Raw genomic sequence first — 18,180 nt, forward strand, 5'->3', positions numbered from 1 at the left:
CAGCTGCAATTAGTAATGGGCAGCAGCTGCACCTGATCCCCCAATCAGTACCTGGAGGATAAGAGAGCAAGGAGAGTTCAGCAGTAGGACAATGTGGCTGGTCTTGAGAGGCCAGCGTGTGAGACTGGTCCTGTGGGGACCAGCTTAGGTGGCTGCTGACCAGTGGGTCAGATGGCTGCGTGCTTGGGTGCAGCAGGAGTGGAGTTGTGTGCTCGGGACTAGCGGAGATGTGGGGTCACATACTCCCCTTGGAAGAGGGAAGGCGTTAAATGTGGTGTTAATTTAAGTTGCTAGTTGTGTGTTTTTGTTAAAAGCTATATCTGCAGCGTCTGTTAATAAATATCTGTTTGCACATAATCTGTTTCCTGTGTCTTTAGACCCGGTTTTCATTTATTTTTACTCTTCTCTCCACCTCTGGGCTTGAGCCACGTGAGGATGTAACAACCACTGACAGATAACAGGACAATGTAAGCCTCACTGTTTCTGCACCACAGTCCATTATAAACCACATAATACATGAAGTTTACAAAGGCATAGGCAGGTGAGAATCAAGGCTCCTCTCACTTTGCTTAATTAGATAAGCATGCAAATATTGCCAAAATGTCTCTTTTTTTTAAATATAACAAATACAAAGTACTACTGACAGCCATAATTTCAGCTTGTGGTAAAATGGTTTTTAAAGGGCATTTAGCATGTGAAAGTACAAATTACACATTTGTGTGCACAGTGGGACGTAATATCCATATTTTTTATGCAAATTTGGAAAGTATTCATTAGTCACTTGATAGTCATATGGTTTATGAGAATTGTTCACCACATACACCAAAATCTTTAGGATTTATCACCTGGGCACCATGGATATCTGAACCAAATTCTGTGTCAATCAATCTAGTAGATATGTGTAATAAGTTTCTTCAAAATTTCATGGCAGTCCAAGAGGTTGAGATCTTTCAGTCAGGACCAAAGTGGTGGACAAATCATTCCTGGTGTGAAAACTGCAGAACTCAAACATCAGTGTTTCTTGTACCATGCTAGTTGTATTTACATGTGTAGTGAACCTACTTACTGTTAATGAATTTAATATTAATGTTCAGAAATATTATGTCGTGAACACTCGTTGGGGCACCACCTGAGTTCTGTCTGCCTGAGGTCTCAGGACGCCTTGGGTATGGTTTTATATATAATTAATAATAATTACACAATTGTTCACTAGTGATCACTTAGTTAATAATTGCTAATCATTTTGAATCAGTTTAATCAGTCAGTCAGTCTCATATCAAAGTTGTGAATCCTCCGTCCAGTGACCTGGATTTAAACAGTAGTCTACACACACACAGTTCCTGTGATTAAGGTGAAATTTATTAACTAAGTAAAGTGAATATAAAGGGAGGTTAAATATATCAAAGACATAAAAACAATGATGATTAAACAACCAGGATGCAATCAATGAGAATAATGGAGTTCAATTTGAATTTAGTTGGTCTGGGAAAAAATCAGATTCTAAGGGAATAGGAGACGAATGGACGCAAGTTATGATCATAACTAAGTTAAATTTGGCTAGGAGTTTAGGCTAAAGGAGCTAAGCTAAAGCAAAATGGTTAAAAGCTAGAGGACATCACTTGATCACAGAGTGCAGGGTTTGTTTTGTCGTACTTCTTGTTGAGTTTGTCAGACGCCCTGTACTCAGACGGCCCCACGTTGGCTGCTGGTTGTTGCGTTCACAGCGGCTTGGTATCCCATACGGCTCGGCTCTGCCAGGGATTATTCCAGGGGTCCGCCCGCTTCACTGGTGATGAAGAAACTCTTGCAGTGATAGACAGTTAACCCTGGCTCGATTCATTGTTTGATGTCCTCTGTGTTACAGCTGGGGTAACTAACCCATGTGGCTGGCCTCCAACTCGTTGTCTCTGGGAGGAGTTAGGTTAACGTTGATTCGACAGAAATAAAGCTTAAAAGAGACTTGCTTGTCCCTGAATTCAAAGTTGCGTGACTTAAACGGTCTGATAACTATAAGTAACTTCAATGAAGGTTCGCATGAACATGGCTAAGTACGTTGCTGGAAGACAATGAGAATTTAAGATTCTCGGAGGCCAGGAATTTTGGGCCACATTACAATAAAAATCAAATTGGACCCCCTCTGCGCAGCTGTTGTTACCACGTCTCTAGGACCTAACTGTCCCATAAAAAGCTTTACATAATTAAAGGCTTGCAACTGTCTTGCTTCTTGTAGTTCAATACTAGTACTAGCACAATATTTACTGCTGGTGATTTGTACAAGTCGGAATACAGTACAGGGCTCAACAATAACAGTGGCCTAATGGCCCGGGGCCAGTAAAAAGTGACATTGGGACAGCTGAACTAGCACCTCAGTATTAAAAAACAGTTAGAAACTCAACATCATCATCATCAACAGCTCATGGCGTGCACCGTTGTCCAATCCAGATATGTAGTTACGCGACGAGTGGTTGTCAAATGTTATTTCTCTAATCTCAATCAAGCGGAATCTCTGGGTCTGAAAGTGCAACTTTGCAGACGGAACTTAAACCTGCATTCATAATAACGGCCACCAGGGGGCGAATCCGCTGGTTGCAAAAAGAATCCCGGTTGCATTAGAAATAATGGTAAAATGTTGCTACTTCTCAGCTGATTTATTACCTCAGTAAACCCTTTCCTAATGAGTTTATGGTCTCAGTCGCTAGTTTCAAGTCTTCTTCAAGCCAGCATGATGTTAATTTAGTAAATTATGGTTCCTTTTAGAGGAAAAAAGACAATAATGCAGTGTATGCTTTTGGGCGGAGCTACCTTGTGATTGAAAGGTCACTACCATTCCAGCCTGTCAGTCTGGATCAAAGCAACTAGTTTCTGCTGCTCTGTGTAAATTGTTTATTAGATGACTGTCAACAGGAGAGAGAGCACGTCAAAAGTAAAAGTAAAATGTTTGGTTAACTGTTACCTTTTTATTTATTTTTTTTATAATTTTAACTATTTTTATAATTACCTTTTTGTTAAAAAAATTTTATATCCACAATGTATTTATTAACAGATTAAACATGTTAACAGTATAACATAACTTAAAAGTCTTTGGTTTTGTTGTAACACTGATAAATAATTTTTGGATGGAGGGCCTGTAAAAACTGTGTTTGGGCCAGTAAGTTTCAAACCCACTGACCCGGTGGGCCAGTTGCAAAAAAGTTTAACACTGAGCCCTGTTGTATGCAGTTCACTAATGCAAGTTGAAAAGGCACTGTAAAAACATCCTTTTATATTCTCAATGTATTTTTATTGTAAAATTAAGGGATAAAATGATCTTAACATTAATGAAAGATTTTTAAAAAGCCTCCTGTGGTGTCCGAACAATAACGCTGCGATGATGTGTTGAGAAGAAATCCGCTTGACACTGTTCTTGATCATAAAAGTTTATTACATCAAGGAGTTCAGCATCAATTACAAGCTCTGCAGCAGCTTGGAGAGTGACCCAGCCCGATGACCACTCTGTCTCTCTGTACATCAAACACAGCTTATATAGGACATGTTTAGGTATCTGTTAGATACCAGATAAGGGTCTGAGTCTCCACATAACCACTGACCTCTACTCTCCCCTTAAAAGGTCATTAATCCCCTATCCAGCTGATACAGTGCTATGTTAAACTGTTATGTGTCAAATGCACATATGTTATACACCACATATTCCCCCCTGCAAGACTTAGTTGAGTCTTGAAAAACAAAAAGAGATAACAATTTCTCCAACACCTGCTTCTTGCAATATTATTTTTAACAATATATCAACTTTATGGAGTGTGAGAACGAAAAACCTGTCCGGCAGCCTTCATTCCAAAATGCCCTCCAAGACAATCTAGACAGGAAAATTTTCTCACAGCCCCTCTGCCTTAGGCGGCCACGCATGGTACTCCAGTTTAATTAATCAAAGACATCTTTATCAGTCAATGCAGAGATATGGTTTAGCCAATACATGTGAAAACCTCAGGAAATGAAACAAATCAAAACAATGCCCGAATTCAGGCTAGTCAACCCATCGGACCCTCCAACGGACCTGTCCCTGCCTAGACCCTATATCCCTAAACATCAAGAAAAATAAAAAACCTGAGGTCCCCATATATTAACTCCATACCTGAAAGTGTAAGTCACAAAAAGAATATGATTGTTAATTAAGTATTATTCATTCAAATATGTATTCATATCTATATCAAAGCAGACATAGGAAGGTATTCCACTGCAGCTCCTCAGCAGTGTAGTGTCGATGCAATCCAGACGTTTCCACACTGTCCTTGTCCAGAGTTCATTCATGAACCACCACTACTCCCACTGGTCCTAACTGATTTTGTAACCAAGTATTTGCTGACCATCCAGCTCCCTCAGATTGACCAAACGCATCCCTTTTACTCTTTAATGCATCTATCAATCATCAACACTAGTGATATTATCAGAACTATCGGGGATCAAAGTATAACAACCGTCCCCCGTCAAGTTCATAGCCACACACAAACCACCTTGTTTGGCTAAAATATAGTCGAGAGCCATGTCATGTTTCAACAATGTCAGTCTGTGACTTCTTTGAGTATTTGACAGAAGATTAAACCCTCGTATAGTTTAATTTGCAAATCCCTTGTAATATTATCAATGTGATCTGCCAAAAATGTTACACCATACCATGGAAAAAGTCCAAGACCCCACTTCTCGCCTAGACTTATCCTCCAATGGTAGGATTCAAGATTATGAAATTGTGCCATGCTCCTATTCACCCTATTTCCAGAACCCGGATCAGAATGAGCTATAGCAGCTGGTTCCCCTTTATGGATTGTAAACACCTCATATGGAAGTTTTAGCGTCGCCATGTAACAACATCCTATCCATCCATAAGGTAAGAATATATATGCCTTATCACCACAAATCCACCAAATATCTTGAAAATTCCCTATAGTCACATTGCCAGGCAAAAGCTGATCTCTTACCATCAAAGTCCTTCCCTTCTTACTAGATGGCACAGCAAAAGTTACTTCATATGTGTTTTCTCTAACCTTACGGTCATGCTTATCCAAAGACATCATATACTCATCACATTCTGATATTCCCATAAACATCCCTGGCCCATCATATGTCTTATTTGAGCAAAAACAGCTACTAGCCCTCACAGGTCTTACCTCCATTGCTTCAGGAATTGCTGTTAACTTATTTTCCTTCTGATCTAACAAATTCACATAGGGTAATTCATTTATCCAAGAACAATTAAGTCTAGGTCTAAACAACTGCGACGACCAAGACGTCACTATATCTGTTGACAATTGTTGCTGATACGACAGCCATGATAAAGCATAAGATTGACACATAACGGATAGAGTTTGGGCCACTGTCTCTAAAATTGAATCCCATGTGCCTGGTGCGGGGACTTTCAACAGACATGGACCATCTAGTTTCTTAACTGATCTTACAGAATGAGTTAACTGCTGGAACCATAAATTCCTACCTGCCCAGCCATCTGTAATTTTCAAAACAGAAGAATCAAACCCATATGCCTTCCATGTAGCTTCCCTCTTCCGTAACGAGCGATATTGATCAGTCATATCTTCTGGTGTTTTATCAAAAGTATAGAACTCCTTTTGTACATGTGGGATAATATTCTGAACGGTTTCAGATGAAACTTCATCATTTTCTTGCATTCTTTGCTCCCCAGTCTCCATCTGTAACGCCGGCTTCTGAGTTACGTTTACCAAATCCTTTACTTCCCAAAAAGTTGTAGTCGGTGTCTGTGTCATATTTACAATGGTTGTTATCGCCACTGTAACATTCATTTCTTCCAAGGTTTCTGCTAAAACAATTACATTAGTTGATGTATTAACTCTTTTAGTTATTTCCAAGGGCCAAATGACAAATGTTCTCTGTATTATTCACTCTTGGAGTGACTACTGTAGTATATTGCTCCTGAACTCCTTTGGTGACTGTTGACACTTCAACAGGCTCTAAATCTTTCATCATAAGCGTCACCTTACGGGTCACATAACCTTGTATCCAATGATTTTGAAACGGAACAAATTTAAAATCTTGCTATAACTTACAACTATATTCCACTAGGTCTTCCCAGGTAGGATTACGCAAAACAAGTGAACAATCACCGACAATTTTCCACCGCCTCATATCATTAAGCAGAGAATACTTTCTCTGACTAGGGGGTACACCCTCCGGTCCTGATAACAACACATCTTTACCGCGACTATTTATCCACTTGGGAGGCATATTACCACCCGTATTCCATTTCTCACATTTACAAGGAAGATATGCCGAACCTCCAAACTTAACCTTAACCACAGTAGACAATGACATTGGCGTTGGCGAAATCATCTGAGGCGCCACTGTAGTCAAATGTGTCACATTTATACTTTTAGAGACTGTTGACGATACAAGAGTAGAGTTGCTTCTTACTGCTCTTGCACCAGGCTGAAGTGTTGATGTTACTGTTGTTTCCTAGAGGTACTTCAATTCTAGTTTTCGTATCGTTTTGGTCTGACTCTTTTCCGAACTGGTCTGGGGCTGTTTTGTCTAAGTGGAACACTGGCTTCTCCTGTAACAGAGGTGTAGCCCTTGGTGACCTCTGCGGTTTCACCTTCCACTGAAATAGGCCCTGCTGATTCTGGGACATATTGAAAATCAATGTCCCCAAATCTCCTTTCCTCTCCATCAATTGCAGAGTCATATCTGGCATCATCAGAAGTGTACACATGATTATCAACATTGTCCACTGAATGGACAATATCTCCTTCTGGGTTTTGGTTCTGGATATCGTCATGCATCTCTCCTTCTGCCTGTTCTTCCCTATTGTCATCCGGCTCTCTTGAGCCTTCACCATCTTGGCTGTCCACTCGTGGCACCTCTTCCCTAGGCGCTTTAACACAATGTGATAAATGATACCACGTTGGAGACCCTTTAACCTGGACAGCTGTTCCAGTACTACGAACCACTTCAAATGGTCCCTCACGGCGTTCGTTATACCACTTCCTCCTAAAGACCTTCACGAACACCTTGTCCCCAGGTTGCACTGTGCTCCTTTTTTGCTCATCGAGCTTCTCCTGCACCTCTTCTCTCCTTTGCCTGTCAGAAACATATGTGGATAATTTTTTATGGAAATTGGCCATGTATGTGACATATGCTCTCATTTCGTCTTCTAAAAGAGCCAAACTTGGACCCTTGCCACTTGTTCGTAAACAAGGTTTAGGCATCCGTCTTCCTGTGACCAATTCATGAGGGGTTATACGTAAATCACGCAGCTCACTTGAGCGACACACCATTAACGCCAAAGGGAGCGCCGCTATCCAGTTTAGACCCGTATGTTGGCAAATCTTAACAATACGATTTTTCAAAACTCCATTAATTTTTTCACAAATCGATTGACATTGTGGGTGATAAACTGCTCCAAGACGTTGTTTAATTCCCAATTTTTGCAAAATCAATTTCACTGTTTTATCCACAAACCTCTTTCCCATTATCTGACGATGTTCGATCTGGAAGTCCCCACCTGCTTATGACCTCTCTACACAACCGACTGAGCGTCTTTCCGCTTGGTTGGACAGGCCTCCGGCCATCGTGAAAATCTATCCACAACCACTAGCATGCATCTTTTCCCTTCAACTGGTTTTATCATATCGACAAAGTCAACAACTAACTCACGCATAGGACCCCTTGGGGTGGGAATGTACCCAGGAGGAACAGTCACACCCCTGCGGACATTATTTTTCAGACAGATTGTACACCTGCCTACGACATAATCAATCTGTTCAAGCAAATATGGTGCCCAAAAACCATACTCCTTTGTGATTTTTCTCCTAACCTCCCCCCTGGCAACATGAGCTAACCCATGTGCTTCCTGAATCATCAGACCTAACAGGTCCAGAGGTGCTACTATCAGTCCCTCGTGATTTCTCCAAAGACCCGTAGAATCCTTAACAGCACCTCTGTCTAACCATAACTGTTTATCAATCATAGAAGCAGCTTCCTGCATCAAAATCACTAATTTTGTCTTCCAAGTCCACCCCATGAGTGACCAGAAAAACCTTGCCCAATTTGTCAGCTCCTGTGACAGCTTTTGCAGCTTCATCAGCAGCTTTGTTCCCTTGTGTCACTCTTGACACATCTGTTTTATGAGCTGCACACTTAGCTATCGCTATCTCTTTAGGCCTCAACATAGCATGCAACAGTTTTATTATTTGTGCGTGATGGTGTATCGGAGAACCATCTGTTTTTTTAAACCCCCGACCTTTCCACACTGCTCCAAACAAATGACATACATTATGTGCATATGCAGAATCAGTATATATTGTCACTCGCTGTCCATCTGCTAACAAACACTCTTCTGTTAGCCCCACAAGTTCTGCAAGCTGTGCGGACGCAGGCTGTGGTATTACTTCAGCTTTTTCAACAACAAATCCAGTTCCTTGAGCTTTTACTACTGCATAGCCAGCACACAATTTATCTCCCACACGATAACAAGACCCATCAGTCCAATACTCCAGGTCTGCCTCACGTAGTGGAAGGGCTTGCAAGTCTGATCTAAGCCATGAATATTTCTCTGCCTCTTGAACACAATCATGTGGCTCACCATCCTCTGACGTTGGCAAATTCTCGGCTGGATTTACCGTCTCACACCTTACCAGGGTGACATCTTCCTGCTCTAAGAGCCTATGGTAGTCTCTAAGCCTTGGCATAGTCAATGTGTATTTTCCATTGTTCAGCAGATTCCTGAGACTATGATGGGTAAGAATTGTTACTGTGTAACCCCTCGTAACAGATGATGCTTTGTCATAAATTAAATAAACTCCCACCATTGCTCTGTAGCACAGTGGTAGCCCTAATTCTACTTCTGAATATGCAGTCGAATAATAGGAAATAGGTTGAGGATTCAACCCTGTACCCGTCGGCTGACAAAGGACTGCACATGCATATTTACCTCCAGTGGAAGTAGATACATATAACAAGAAATTCTTAGAGTAGTCTGGTAGTGTGAGCGCTGGTGCCTCCTGTAACCTCTGTTTGATTGTTTCAAATACCACAAGGCCTTCCTGTGTCCAGGAAAGATTGCTATGAAATTGAGCTTTCCCAGTATCCTTAACCATAGCTCTCAAAGGTCCCGTCAAACTAGAATAATCCTCAACCCATGCTGAAGAATAACCAGCAATAACGAGAAACGTCAACATCTCTCTGACAGTTCTAGGCTTTGGAGGCTTACGAATAGCCTCCTATTGACAATAAGAAATGCTTCTGTGTCCATGCGAACTGTCCTTTATATGTGAATCCAAATAAACCCTGACTCTCTATACTAAGGGGAACACAAAAAAATGCACCACACAAATCTAACACCGTGAAATGTGTTGCATCAGGAGAAATTTGGGCTAACAAAGTATGTGGATCCGGAACTTCTTGTAACGGTGGGAGACAGAACGGACCCAAACGCAACGCTGAGGGTGAAAAAGAGGTTTATTGAGGGAAAAAAACAGGCTCGAGGCGAGGGCAGGTGGAAGGAGGGGGAGAGGCAGACGAGGACTCGGGGAACCGAGAAGCTGGAGGAACGGAGGGCACAAGGCTGGAGGCTAGGGGGGTAGGTGAGGACACGGAGACGGGGGGCCAGGCGGGGTGCGAGTGGAGAAGCCGGGGGGGTGTCGTGGAGGCGGCGAGAGGAGGAGGCAGGCGAGCGAGCCCGGCTGGCCGAGCTGGGAGGCAGAGGTGAGTGAACCTGGCGGGGAAAAACACAGAGACAGGGTTAGTAGGCAAGAGGACAAGAGGCAAAAGGAGTATAAGAAATAAAGCCAGAACGAAGCGGCGACACCAGGTCAAGAGCTGCGACGATCGAGCGAGGGTGGAGTGGAAAGCCGGGGTTGATATACTGGCAGTGATGAGGCTGATGGCTGGCAGGTGCGGCGGCCGGGGATGGAGGTAAACGAGGTGCAGGTGTGGGTAGCCAGCCGGGCTCCGGAGCAGGGAGGGACAGAGCACACACACAGAGAGAGAGAGGAGGCACAGGGGAAACCAGAATGTGAGGGAAAGGAGAAACAGGACACTCACCGACAGCCGGGCTGCCACCGCGACAGGGGCCCCCCCCCTCAACGGACGCCTCCAGGCGGACCCCCCGGTTTGTCTGGGTGAGCCCGGTAGAAGTCGGACAGGAGGGAAGGATCCAGGATTTGACTGGCAGGGATCCAGGAGCGCTTAAGCGGGCCATCCCGGGGTGGCAACTGAATCTGGAGGCGTGCGCCCACTGGAGAACCTGAGAGCGGACACTCGACGGGACATAGAGGCGGTTAGGAGGCTCGAGGCCAGGGCCGGGTTCAGTGGACTGGGCGCGGCGAACAGCGGATTCAACTTCCCAAACAATAGAGGCGATGAGGCAGGTGCGGGGCAGAATGGTGTCCGGGGAGTTCGGGGGAGCGTCCGGGGAGTGGAGTCGGGAGAGAGCGTCAGGCTTGGTGTTACGGGATCCAGGACGGTAGGAGAGGGAGAAGTTGAACCTATCAAAAAACAGGGCCCACCGGGCTTGACGGGAGTTCAATCTTTTAGCAGTTTGGATGTAGGAGAGATTCTTATGATCGGTCAGGACGAGGAAAGGGAGTTTAGCCCCCTCAAGCCAGTGCCTCCATTCCTCTAAAGCCAGCTTAACGGCCAGCAGTTCTCGGTCCCCCACGGTGTAATTTCGTTCGGTGGGGGTGAGACGGCGGGAGAAGAAGGCGCAAGGGTGCAGTTTGTTATCTTTGGGGAGCGCTGGGAGAGGCAGGCGCCGACGCCCACGTCCGAGGCGTCCACCTCGACCACGAACTGAAGGGAGGGGTCAGGGTTGGTGAGGACGGGGGCGGAGGTGAACAGGGACTTGAGGCGAGAGAAGGCTGCAGCGGCCTCTGGAGACCAGACAAAAGGGTAATGGCGTTGAGCCCCCGGTAATCGATACAAGGGCGGAGGGACTTGTCTTTCTTAGCTACGAAAAAAAAACCCGCCCCAAGAGGGGAGGATGAAGGGCGAATGATGCCAGCGGCTAAGGAGTCCTTAATGTACTGCTCCATAGACTCCCTCTCCGGTCGCGACAGATTGTACAGGTGACTGGACGGGAGGGGAGCGTCCGGGAGGAGGTCTATGGAGCAGTCGTAGGGGCGGTGGGGGGGTAGTGACAGAGCTAGGTTCTTGCTAAAAACCGGGGCCAGATCATGGTAGACATCGGGGACCCCGGACAGGTCGGGAGGGAGCGGAGGAGAGACCGGGGGAACCGGATCACCGGGGGCTCGGGCAGACAGGAGGCACGAGGAATGGCAAGAAGTACTCCAATTCCTGATCTTCCCCCGCGACCAATCGATATAGGGGTTATGGGAGGATAACCAGGGGAGACCAAGAACCAGAGGGGCGGCAGGGGAAGAGATCAGGTGGAAGGCGAGGGACTCGTGGTGATTGCCGGAAGAGAGAAGAGATAACTGAGGAGTGCGGTGGGTGACGATGGCGAGAGGCTGGCCGTTTAGACCCGTGGCGTGAAGGGGGGTGTCTAAGGGGACCTGGGGGGTCCCCTTAGACACCCCTGTTCTTTCTGGTCATGTTCCTTTTTCCTATATAGATCCACTTGATGGGCTATATGATCTGTATAGACTCCTATTGCCATGCTTCCAAGTCCAACCACCTCTGCCAGTTTGCTCCTTACTGGTGGGGGCAGCCCCATCTGTAGTTTAGCTCGCAAAATTGACCGCTCCATTCGACTGGCCTCTGGATCATTTCCTGTAATATTTCTCCACACCTGATGAGCTCTCGACATATAGGCTTGTGTCAAAATATTGTCAGGATGCACATTTGTTGGAAACGTGTCTTTCAGTGTTCTCCACAGTCGATTCCTACTTGCAGCGAACAACTCCGGATCATTTACAGCAGTCCCCACATATCGATTAAGTCCAGCTCTCTGAAAAATTTCTTCCATACCTGGAATCCTCAGGAGATTAGCAAAGTCTCTTAATATCTCCTATGGCAGTTTGTGTTCCTACCGTAATTTCTTCCAACTTCGAGATCCAAGGATGTGCTCCATCTTGAAGAATAGGCAACTTCTCAAGTATATCTGACATATCGGTATTCTGCAAAGGCTTATACTCCAGATTCTGTTCAATTTTTGGGACCCTTTTTTCCTCAATTTCTCCCTCTGTATTGTCAGCTTCTCGAGATGTTCTTCCAATTCTCTTATTTCTTCTGGATAAGTCGACTTCTCCAAGCATGATATGCATCGATCCATGTCTTTTTCTATTTCTTCAGTAGTCACTGGAGGATGAATCCTCTTGAACATGAAGCACCTTTAATCTCCCACTCTTCATCGCTGTCTCCATCTTCACTTTCATCAGAGATCTGATCTCCTGTATCCTTCTTTTTCCAACTTTCATCACCCCTTCTTTCCGCTCTGGCCAGCCTCCGTCTGATCACAGGATCATATCCACCCATGATCTCTTCTACATCACTCTGTTCATCATCATCTTCCATTCTCCTAAGCCTCGCTCTACCCTTAGTTTCCAAACGTGTCATTTTCTTCTTACTTTTGGAGCTTGGATTCATCTTTATAGTTGTTTCTCCTCTTCATCTCTGATGCAATAATCACCCTCCTCAATGATCACTGGAAGCTGAGGATAGACATCCTTAAACTCCGCTTCCTCCTCGTAAGGTGGAGGTCTTCTTGCTGAATCTGTATGTGAGAAGGGTGTGTTGACTTCTGCCATTAATTTTTCTGTTATCTTTGCCTCTTTTGCCATTTTCTCTACACCTCTGTCCCTTTTCTCTTGTGTATCTTTCATCAGTTTTTGACCTTCATGTTCAAACAACTTAAGAACACCCAGCTCTCTTCGTCTCTTTTCTTTACGTCGTTCCCCCTTTTTTCCCCTTATTTTGAGCCGACTTATATGTGGACACAAGTACTTACATTATTTTAAGTACACCTGGGTTAAGAGTCCCTTCCACAGGCCATGGTTGTTCAATATTAGGCCAACGTTTATGCCATTTTTCAGATAACTTTACAATACCATCAACTAGAGGATTATTTCTTTGTACTACATCAACCGGAGTAGTTACTTTCAACGTTTTAATGTCCTTTTTCCGCATAGTGACAACTCTTTTATATTTCTTTATTGTAAATTATTTTTATTATTACTTATTTGTTTATTTTTCTTTTAATTCTACCTAATTGTTGATAGGTGGCAATCTTACCACATCCGCTAATGAAAAATCAAGGGAATTTGTCAACTCCAGAGCAATCACAAAAATCTTGTTATCCAGCAATCACACAACGCCAACTCCTGCCTAATAAGCACCCACTCACCTTAGTTTTATCCCAAAAGCTCAATACCAGAATTCCCAACACAACTTGAATTCAAACGACCCCTGCACAAAAAAACTCCAATATGTAATATTCAAATACAGTAACTGATCAGTCCATTGCCAAGTCTCCCCTTAGATAGTCATAACATGAAATATGGCAGGCATACACAAATAGACTCTCTTTGTTACAAATGTGTCTATAATATCCTGAAAGGAAACAAACTAAATGTGTATCAGCCAGGTGATTGTAAAGAGTTTGTGGATTGCACAATACTGGCCAGACTGGATCCAGGGCTGCTTTGCTGTGGCGCGCTGGACGGCAGCCCCTCTCTCTCTCTCTCTCTCTCTCTCTCTCTCTCTCTCTCTCTCTCTCTCCTTCTTGTCTCTCAGACCACAGGAGAACAAAAACCAAAAAAAGGCAAACAACACTTTAGTCCTTTTATGTACTCACAAGGTTATTTCCCCCAAAAATAAGAGTGTTAACTCTCTGAGTAATCATAATCTATTTTGCCTAACTTTTTGACATAAATACGTTCACATTCAAGCTAAGGAATTTCGGTGTCATTTAAACTGGGGATGCTGGGGACACCACTCTTCACTCCTATTTAAAGCTTACTCTGTTGAAAACATTCTGAATTATAGCTTGTGGTTCAATACCAATGAAAATGCCTTCTAAAAAATGTATTTACACACATAAAAAAAATTAAATGCAAGTAAAATATAGAAAAAACAAATGTGCGCTTCCCAAAAAAGTAACTTAGGCTAAGAAAAACCCCAACTGCTGATTATAAAATGACCCAAACCATACAGCAGCATTAATCAATAACTTTAACAAATTTCAAAACACAGTTTTCCCCTTGATCAAATTCCCTTCTCTATTTCTTTATTCCTATATATGTTTTCATTAATCCTAGCCTTACCGTCCTCTGCATAGTCTCTCACACACACACTAGGCTTCTCCTGTTTCTCACACACACAACCGAGACACAGCAGGGGCACCTCTCCACACACACACACACGGTAGCTATCCAGTCAACAACAACGCATTTCTTCACACTGTTTATAAAGCATGCTTCCGCCGCACCTTTTTCCTTTATTATTTTCCTTCCTAAATTTGTGCTACCTCGAGTTTGCAGATATTTAATGAGAGGCCACTTCGGACATAGTTCGTCAACACATGTATCGAGAGGTAACTTACAATTAAATTTTTCTTCTACAAGCTCCCAGTTCCTTTGAACGGACCCGAAGATTCACCTAGTTCCTTTCCAGGATTTGCGGCCCATCTAACATCGCCTTTCAAGGGCTTTTTATCCAGATCTGCGGCGTCCTAATCCTTATATTACCCTTTTCCTTAACCTTATATTTTCTTCCTTATCCTTATTAATTTTTTTATTCAAGCCGAATGACCCTGGCCAGGGTTACACTCTCTCTCTTTTTCCCTTCATCCAATTGACCTATTCCTTAAAGCCTATAGTTTCACGCGACAGTAGTTTCCATCCCACATGACTTACGTTTATAAGAATCTGAGGGCCCATATTCTTAATCTTTGCAAAGTTATGAAAGCTCACTTCCCATTACTCCTAGGCTGTTCCTTTTTCTTCCTTTTATATCTATCTATCTGTCTTCATTACATTCACACACACACCCTTTTTGCGTTATCCACAACGCACACAAAATTTAGAACGGAGTCTTCTCACACATCCACCCGCAAGCATTCAGACGGGATCGAACCGGTGTACCCTTTAACGCACACACACACACACACGAACTGACCAGCGCCCACAGTTTATGAGAAAACTCACCATATACGCCAGAGTCTGGAGCGGGAGTCAGCTCGACAGTGCCCTGTGATGGAACGATGAATTCTGGCACAACACGGTCCCTTCGTGGTCGCCAATTTCTGTGGTGTCCGAACAATAATGCTGCGATGATGTGTTGAGAAGAAATCCGCTTGACACTGTTCTTGATCATAAAAGTTTATTACATCAAGGAATTCAGCATCAATTACAAGCTCTGCAGCAGCTTGGAGAGTGACCCAGCCCGATGGCCACTCTGTCTCTCTGTACATCGAACACAGCTTATATAGGACATGTTTAGGTATCTGCTAAATACCACATAAGGGTCCAGTCCCTTCATAAACACTAATCACTACTCCCCCTATCACTGGGTCAGAGGTCAAATTCCAAAGGAGGGTTCACTATTTACACACCCATCAATCATTACTCCCCCTTAAGAGTTCACTGAGCCTCTATCCAGCTGCTAGAGTGTTATTTTAAACTGTAATGGTCAAATGCACATATGTTATACACCACAGTCTAAACTTTAACTTGCTGGTAGGATGACTGAATTCAGGGGATCACAAAGTCAGGAGGCCTTATCCTCTGGGGAGCATGAATACCTGAACAAAATGTTATGTAGCGTGGAAAAAAATGACACATACATTTAAGCTTAAGAAAGGCCAAATTACCACACCATGTTCTTGCCAGCTTTTGCAGTGGAGCAACAGAAAGCATCCTGACTGGAGGGCTCTGCAGTGGGTGATTAAAACTGCTCAGAAGATCATTGGTACCCATCTCCCGTGCAACACTATAATGCAGTGTATTTACATGTAAAGTGGTAATCCTAACTCAAACTGCTTTTTTCTTTCAGTCTGTAAATCTGTAAATCCCCGTAGTCATATTCAGAAACAATGTATGGTCTATAGACATGAATAAAATATTGTATGAAGGCCCCACATCAGCACTTTCAACTGGTTTTCGCAGTCCATCTGTACATGTTACATAAATAAAGGTATGTTACAATAATTTATCCTTAACTGACTCTAGAAAAATATAATGGGGGGCTGCATTATTGATTTTAGAGCTGCCGAGATAAAAAAATTGTAATTATGAAACGTTCACAATCTTGACTTATCATTTATTATATCATTGATGAACACAACAAAGAAGATGATATTAAATTGTGAGTGGCATGCAGCTTTTGGTGTGCAGGCGGAACTCTGCGCCACTAATCAACTCTTAACCACTTCCTGAAAACGGTGGTGTGGAGATACTGAGGATATAAAAATTAAAATTGAAACTAAAGCAACACTCTATAGTTATTGTAACCGTGAAGACAACATGATAAGGCCCAAAGAAGGAAGTTAAAACCACTGCTGAGAGGAGAAATATTTCTGAGAATCTAAAGAGTCTGAACCCAGGAAATAAAGGAAAGGGTGTAAGGTTTAGGTGTACACTATATGCACCTTTTATCTACAGATTGTTGTGGAACATGGCACACGTTGCAGCAGGAACTAGTTGCAGGTTGTAGAAATAGATATAACTACACAGCACAGAATACTGTATATACAACAGCATAGTATAACATTAATATAGGCTATAAAATAGGGCTATGGATTTACATTGCAGGTATAATACAGTGTGAATAAGAAATAACATGTAATTGCATAGTACAGAAATAAAATAGTGCAAAAAAGTTTCATATTACAGAGACGACAAACAGTGCTTTGTTATGTCATTGCTGTGTTGAAGAGTCTGACAGCCGCTGGAATGAAGGACCTGCAGTAATGCTCCTTCTTGCATTGTGGGTGCAGCAGTCTGTAGCTGAAGGAACTGCTCAGGGACCTCACAGTCTCATGCAGGCGGTGAAAATTGTGATTGACGTCAACTTGGCTAACATCCTCCTCACACCAACTTCCTCTGTGGTGTCTTAATGGTGTCTTAAGCACTTTATTTAATATTTTTCTCCTCCGCTCTGTGCTGTCCAGGTCCCCAACACACCACTGCAGGCTACACAATGCCAGTCATTTTATTATTATTATTATTTATCACTAAAAACTCTTTCCAGTTTAAAACATATAATACTCTAAATTATTATGCCTAAATGAAAATGCGAAATACTGCCATATAATAATGATGGCAAAAATAAAGTTTTCTAACACCTTGAACTAACTACTCATTAAACCCACTGCAGTCAGTCACTTTTGTCACTGTGAAATTGTGTGTGCTTTGGCGACATCTGTTGATCAAATTGTGTAAATGCAATATTAAACTAAAAGTGTTCCATCCTGAATTTTGTAGACCAGTGCTTAAAATCGTTTTGGCTTATGACTCCAAAACAAAGCAATGCCACTTGTTAAAAATGTCTATGCATTATGACTTGTGTTCTGTTTTATCTAAATGTTTTTATAGTCTTCATTAACTCACAACCCCTCAGATTTATCCTGGGACCCATGAAATTACTGATGTAAGTAGAGGCCAAGTCGGACCACATAGAGGTGGCCTTTTGGTTATATTTTAATCATTTATTTATAATTTGTTTGTAGATATAGTATATTCGTGACAACTAGTTTATCTTGAATACAGTAGTAGTCCTTTTTGTTGACTCATGTGAGCCAGTCAAGTAAAAATAATTATTTTGTACATTTATTTTGTGTTTGGTGCATGTTGTTAATTGTGTGATTTGGTTTTACTGTGCCCATGTTTATTTTCTGTTGTGCAATTACTGTTTTGTAGAGTTTATTATTTTTTGCATGGCTTGTTTTATTGTTTTGCTTTGGACTTCTCCATGTTTTATTTTGTGGTGCTGTTTTTTGAGTGCTTTGAACTAGACCTTGTCTCACCCCTGTGCCCAAATTGGTGCCAATACAAATGTTTGGTGACAAAGAGAGCGGTGACTCAACAGAGAAAGCATGGGGAGATAAGACGTCAGCAGCCGCAGTAGGCTACCAGCACCAAGGCAGTGTGAAACAACGCTTCATTGAGACGAGATACAAACATCGACCACCAGCGGCTTCCCAAAAGTCCCTTAAAGGTTTTAAAAGTTTCCCTCTGCAGCAAAGGAGCGAGGCTTTTAGGT

General features: G+C 42.9%; 1 protein-coding gene across 1 annotated transcript; it reads right to left on the bottom strand.

The window, feature by feature from the left end:
• Positions 1-9,379: 9,379 nt before the first annotated feature.
• LOC119917924 lies at positions 9,380-11,788 on the bottom strand. Its single transcript, XM_038738356.1, has 4 exons — positions 11,654-11,788; positions 10,901-11,534; positions 9,830-10,812; positions 9,380-9,736 (listed from the first exon to the last, which is right to left on the bottom strand). The coding sequence occupies exons 1-4, from the start codon at positions 11,786-11,788 to the stop codon at positions 9,380-9,382; spliced, it is 2,109 nt and encodes a 702-aa protein (XP_038594284.1).
• Between the last annotated feature and the right edge of the window lie 6,392 nt (positions 11,789-18,180).

This window comes from Micropterus salmoides, unplaced genomic scaffold (assembly GCF_014851395.1).
Source record: "Micropterus salmoides isolate LMB-PRFRI ecotype aquatic unplaced genomic scaffold, ASM1485139v1 Ms_hic_scaffold_10, whole genome shotgun sequence".
Lineage (NCBI taxonomy): Eukaryota > Metazoa > Chordata > Actinopteri > Centrarchiformes > Centrarchidae > Micropterus > Micropterus salmoides.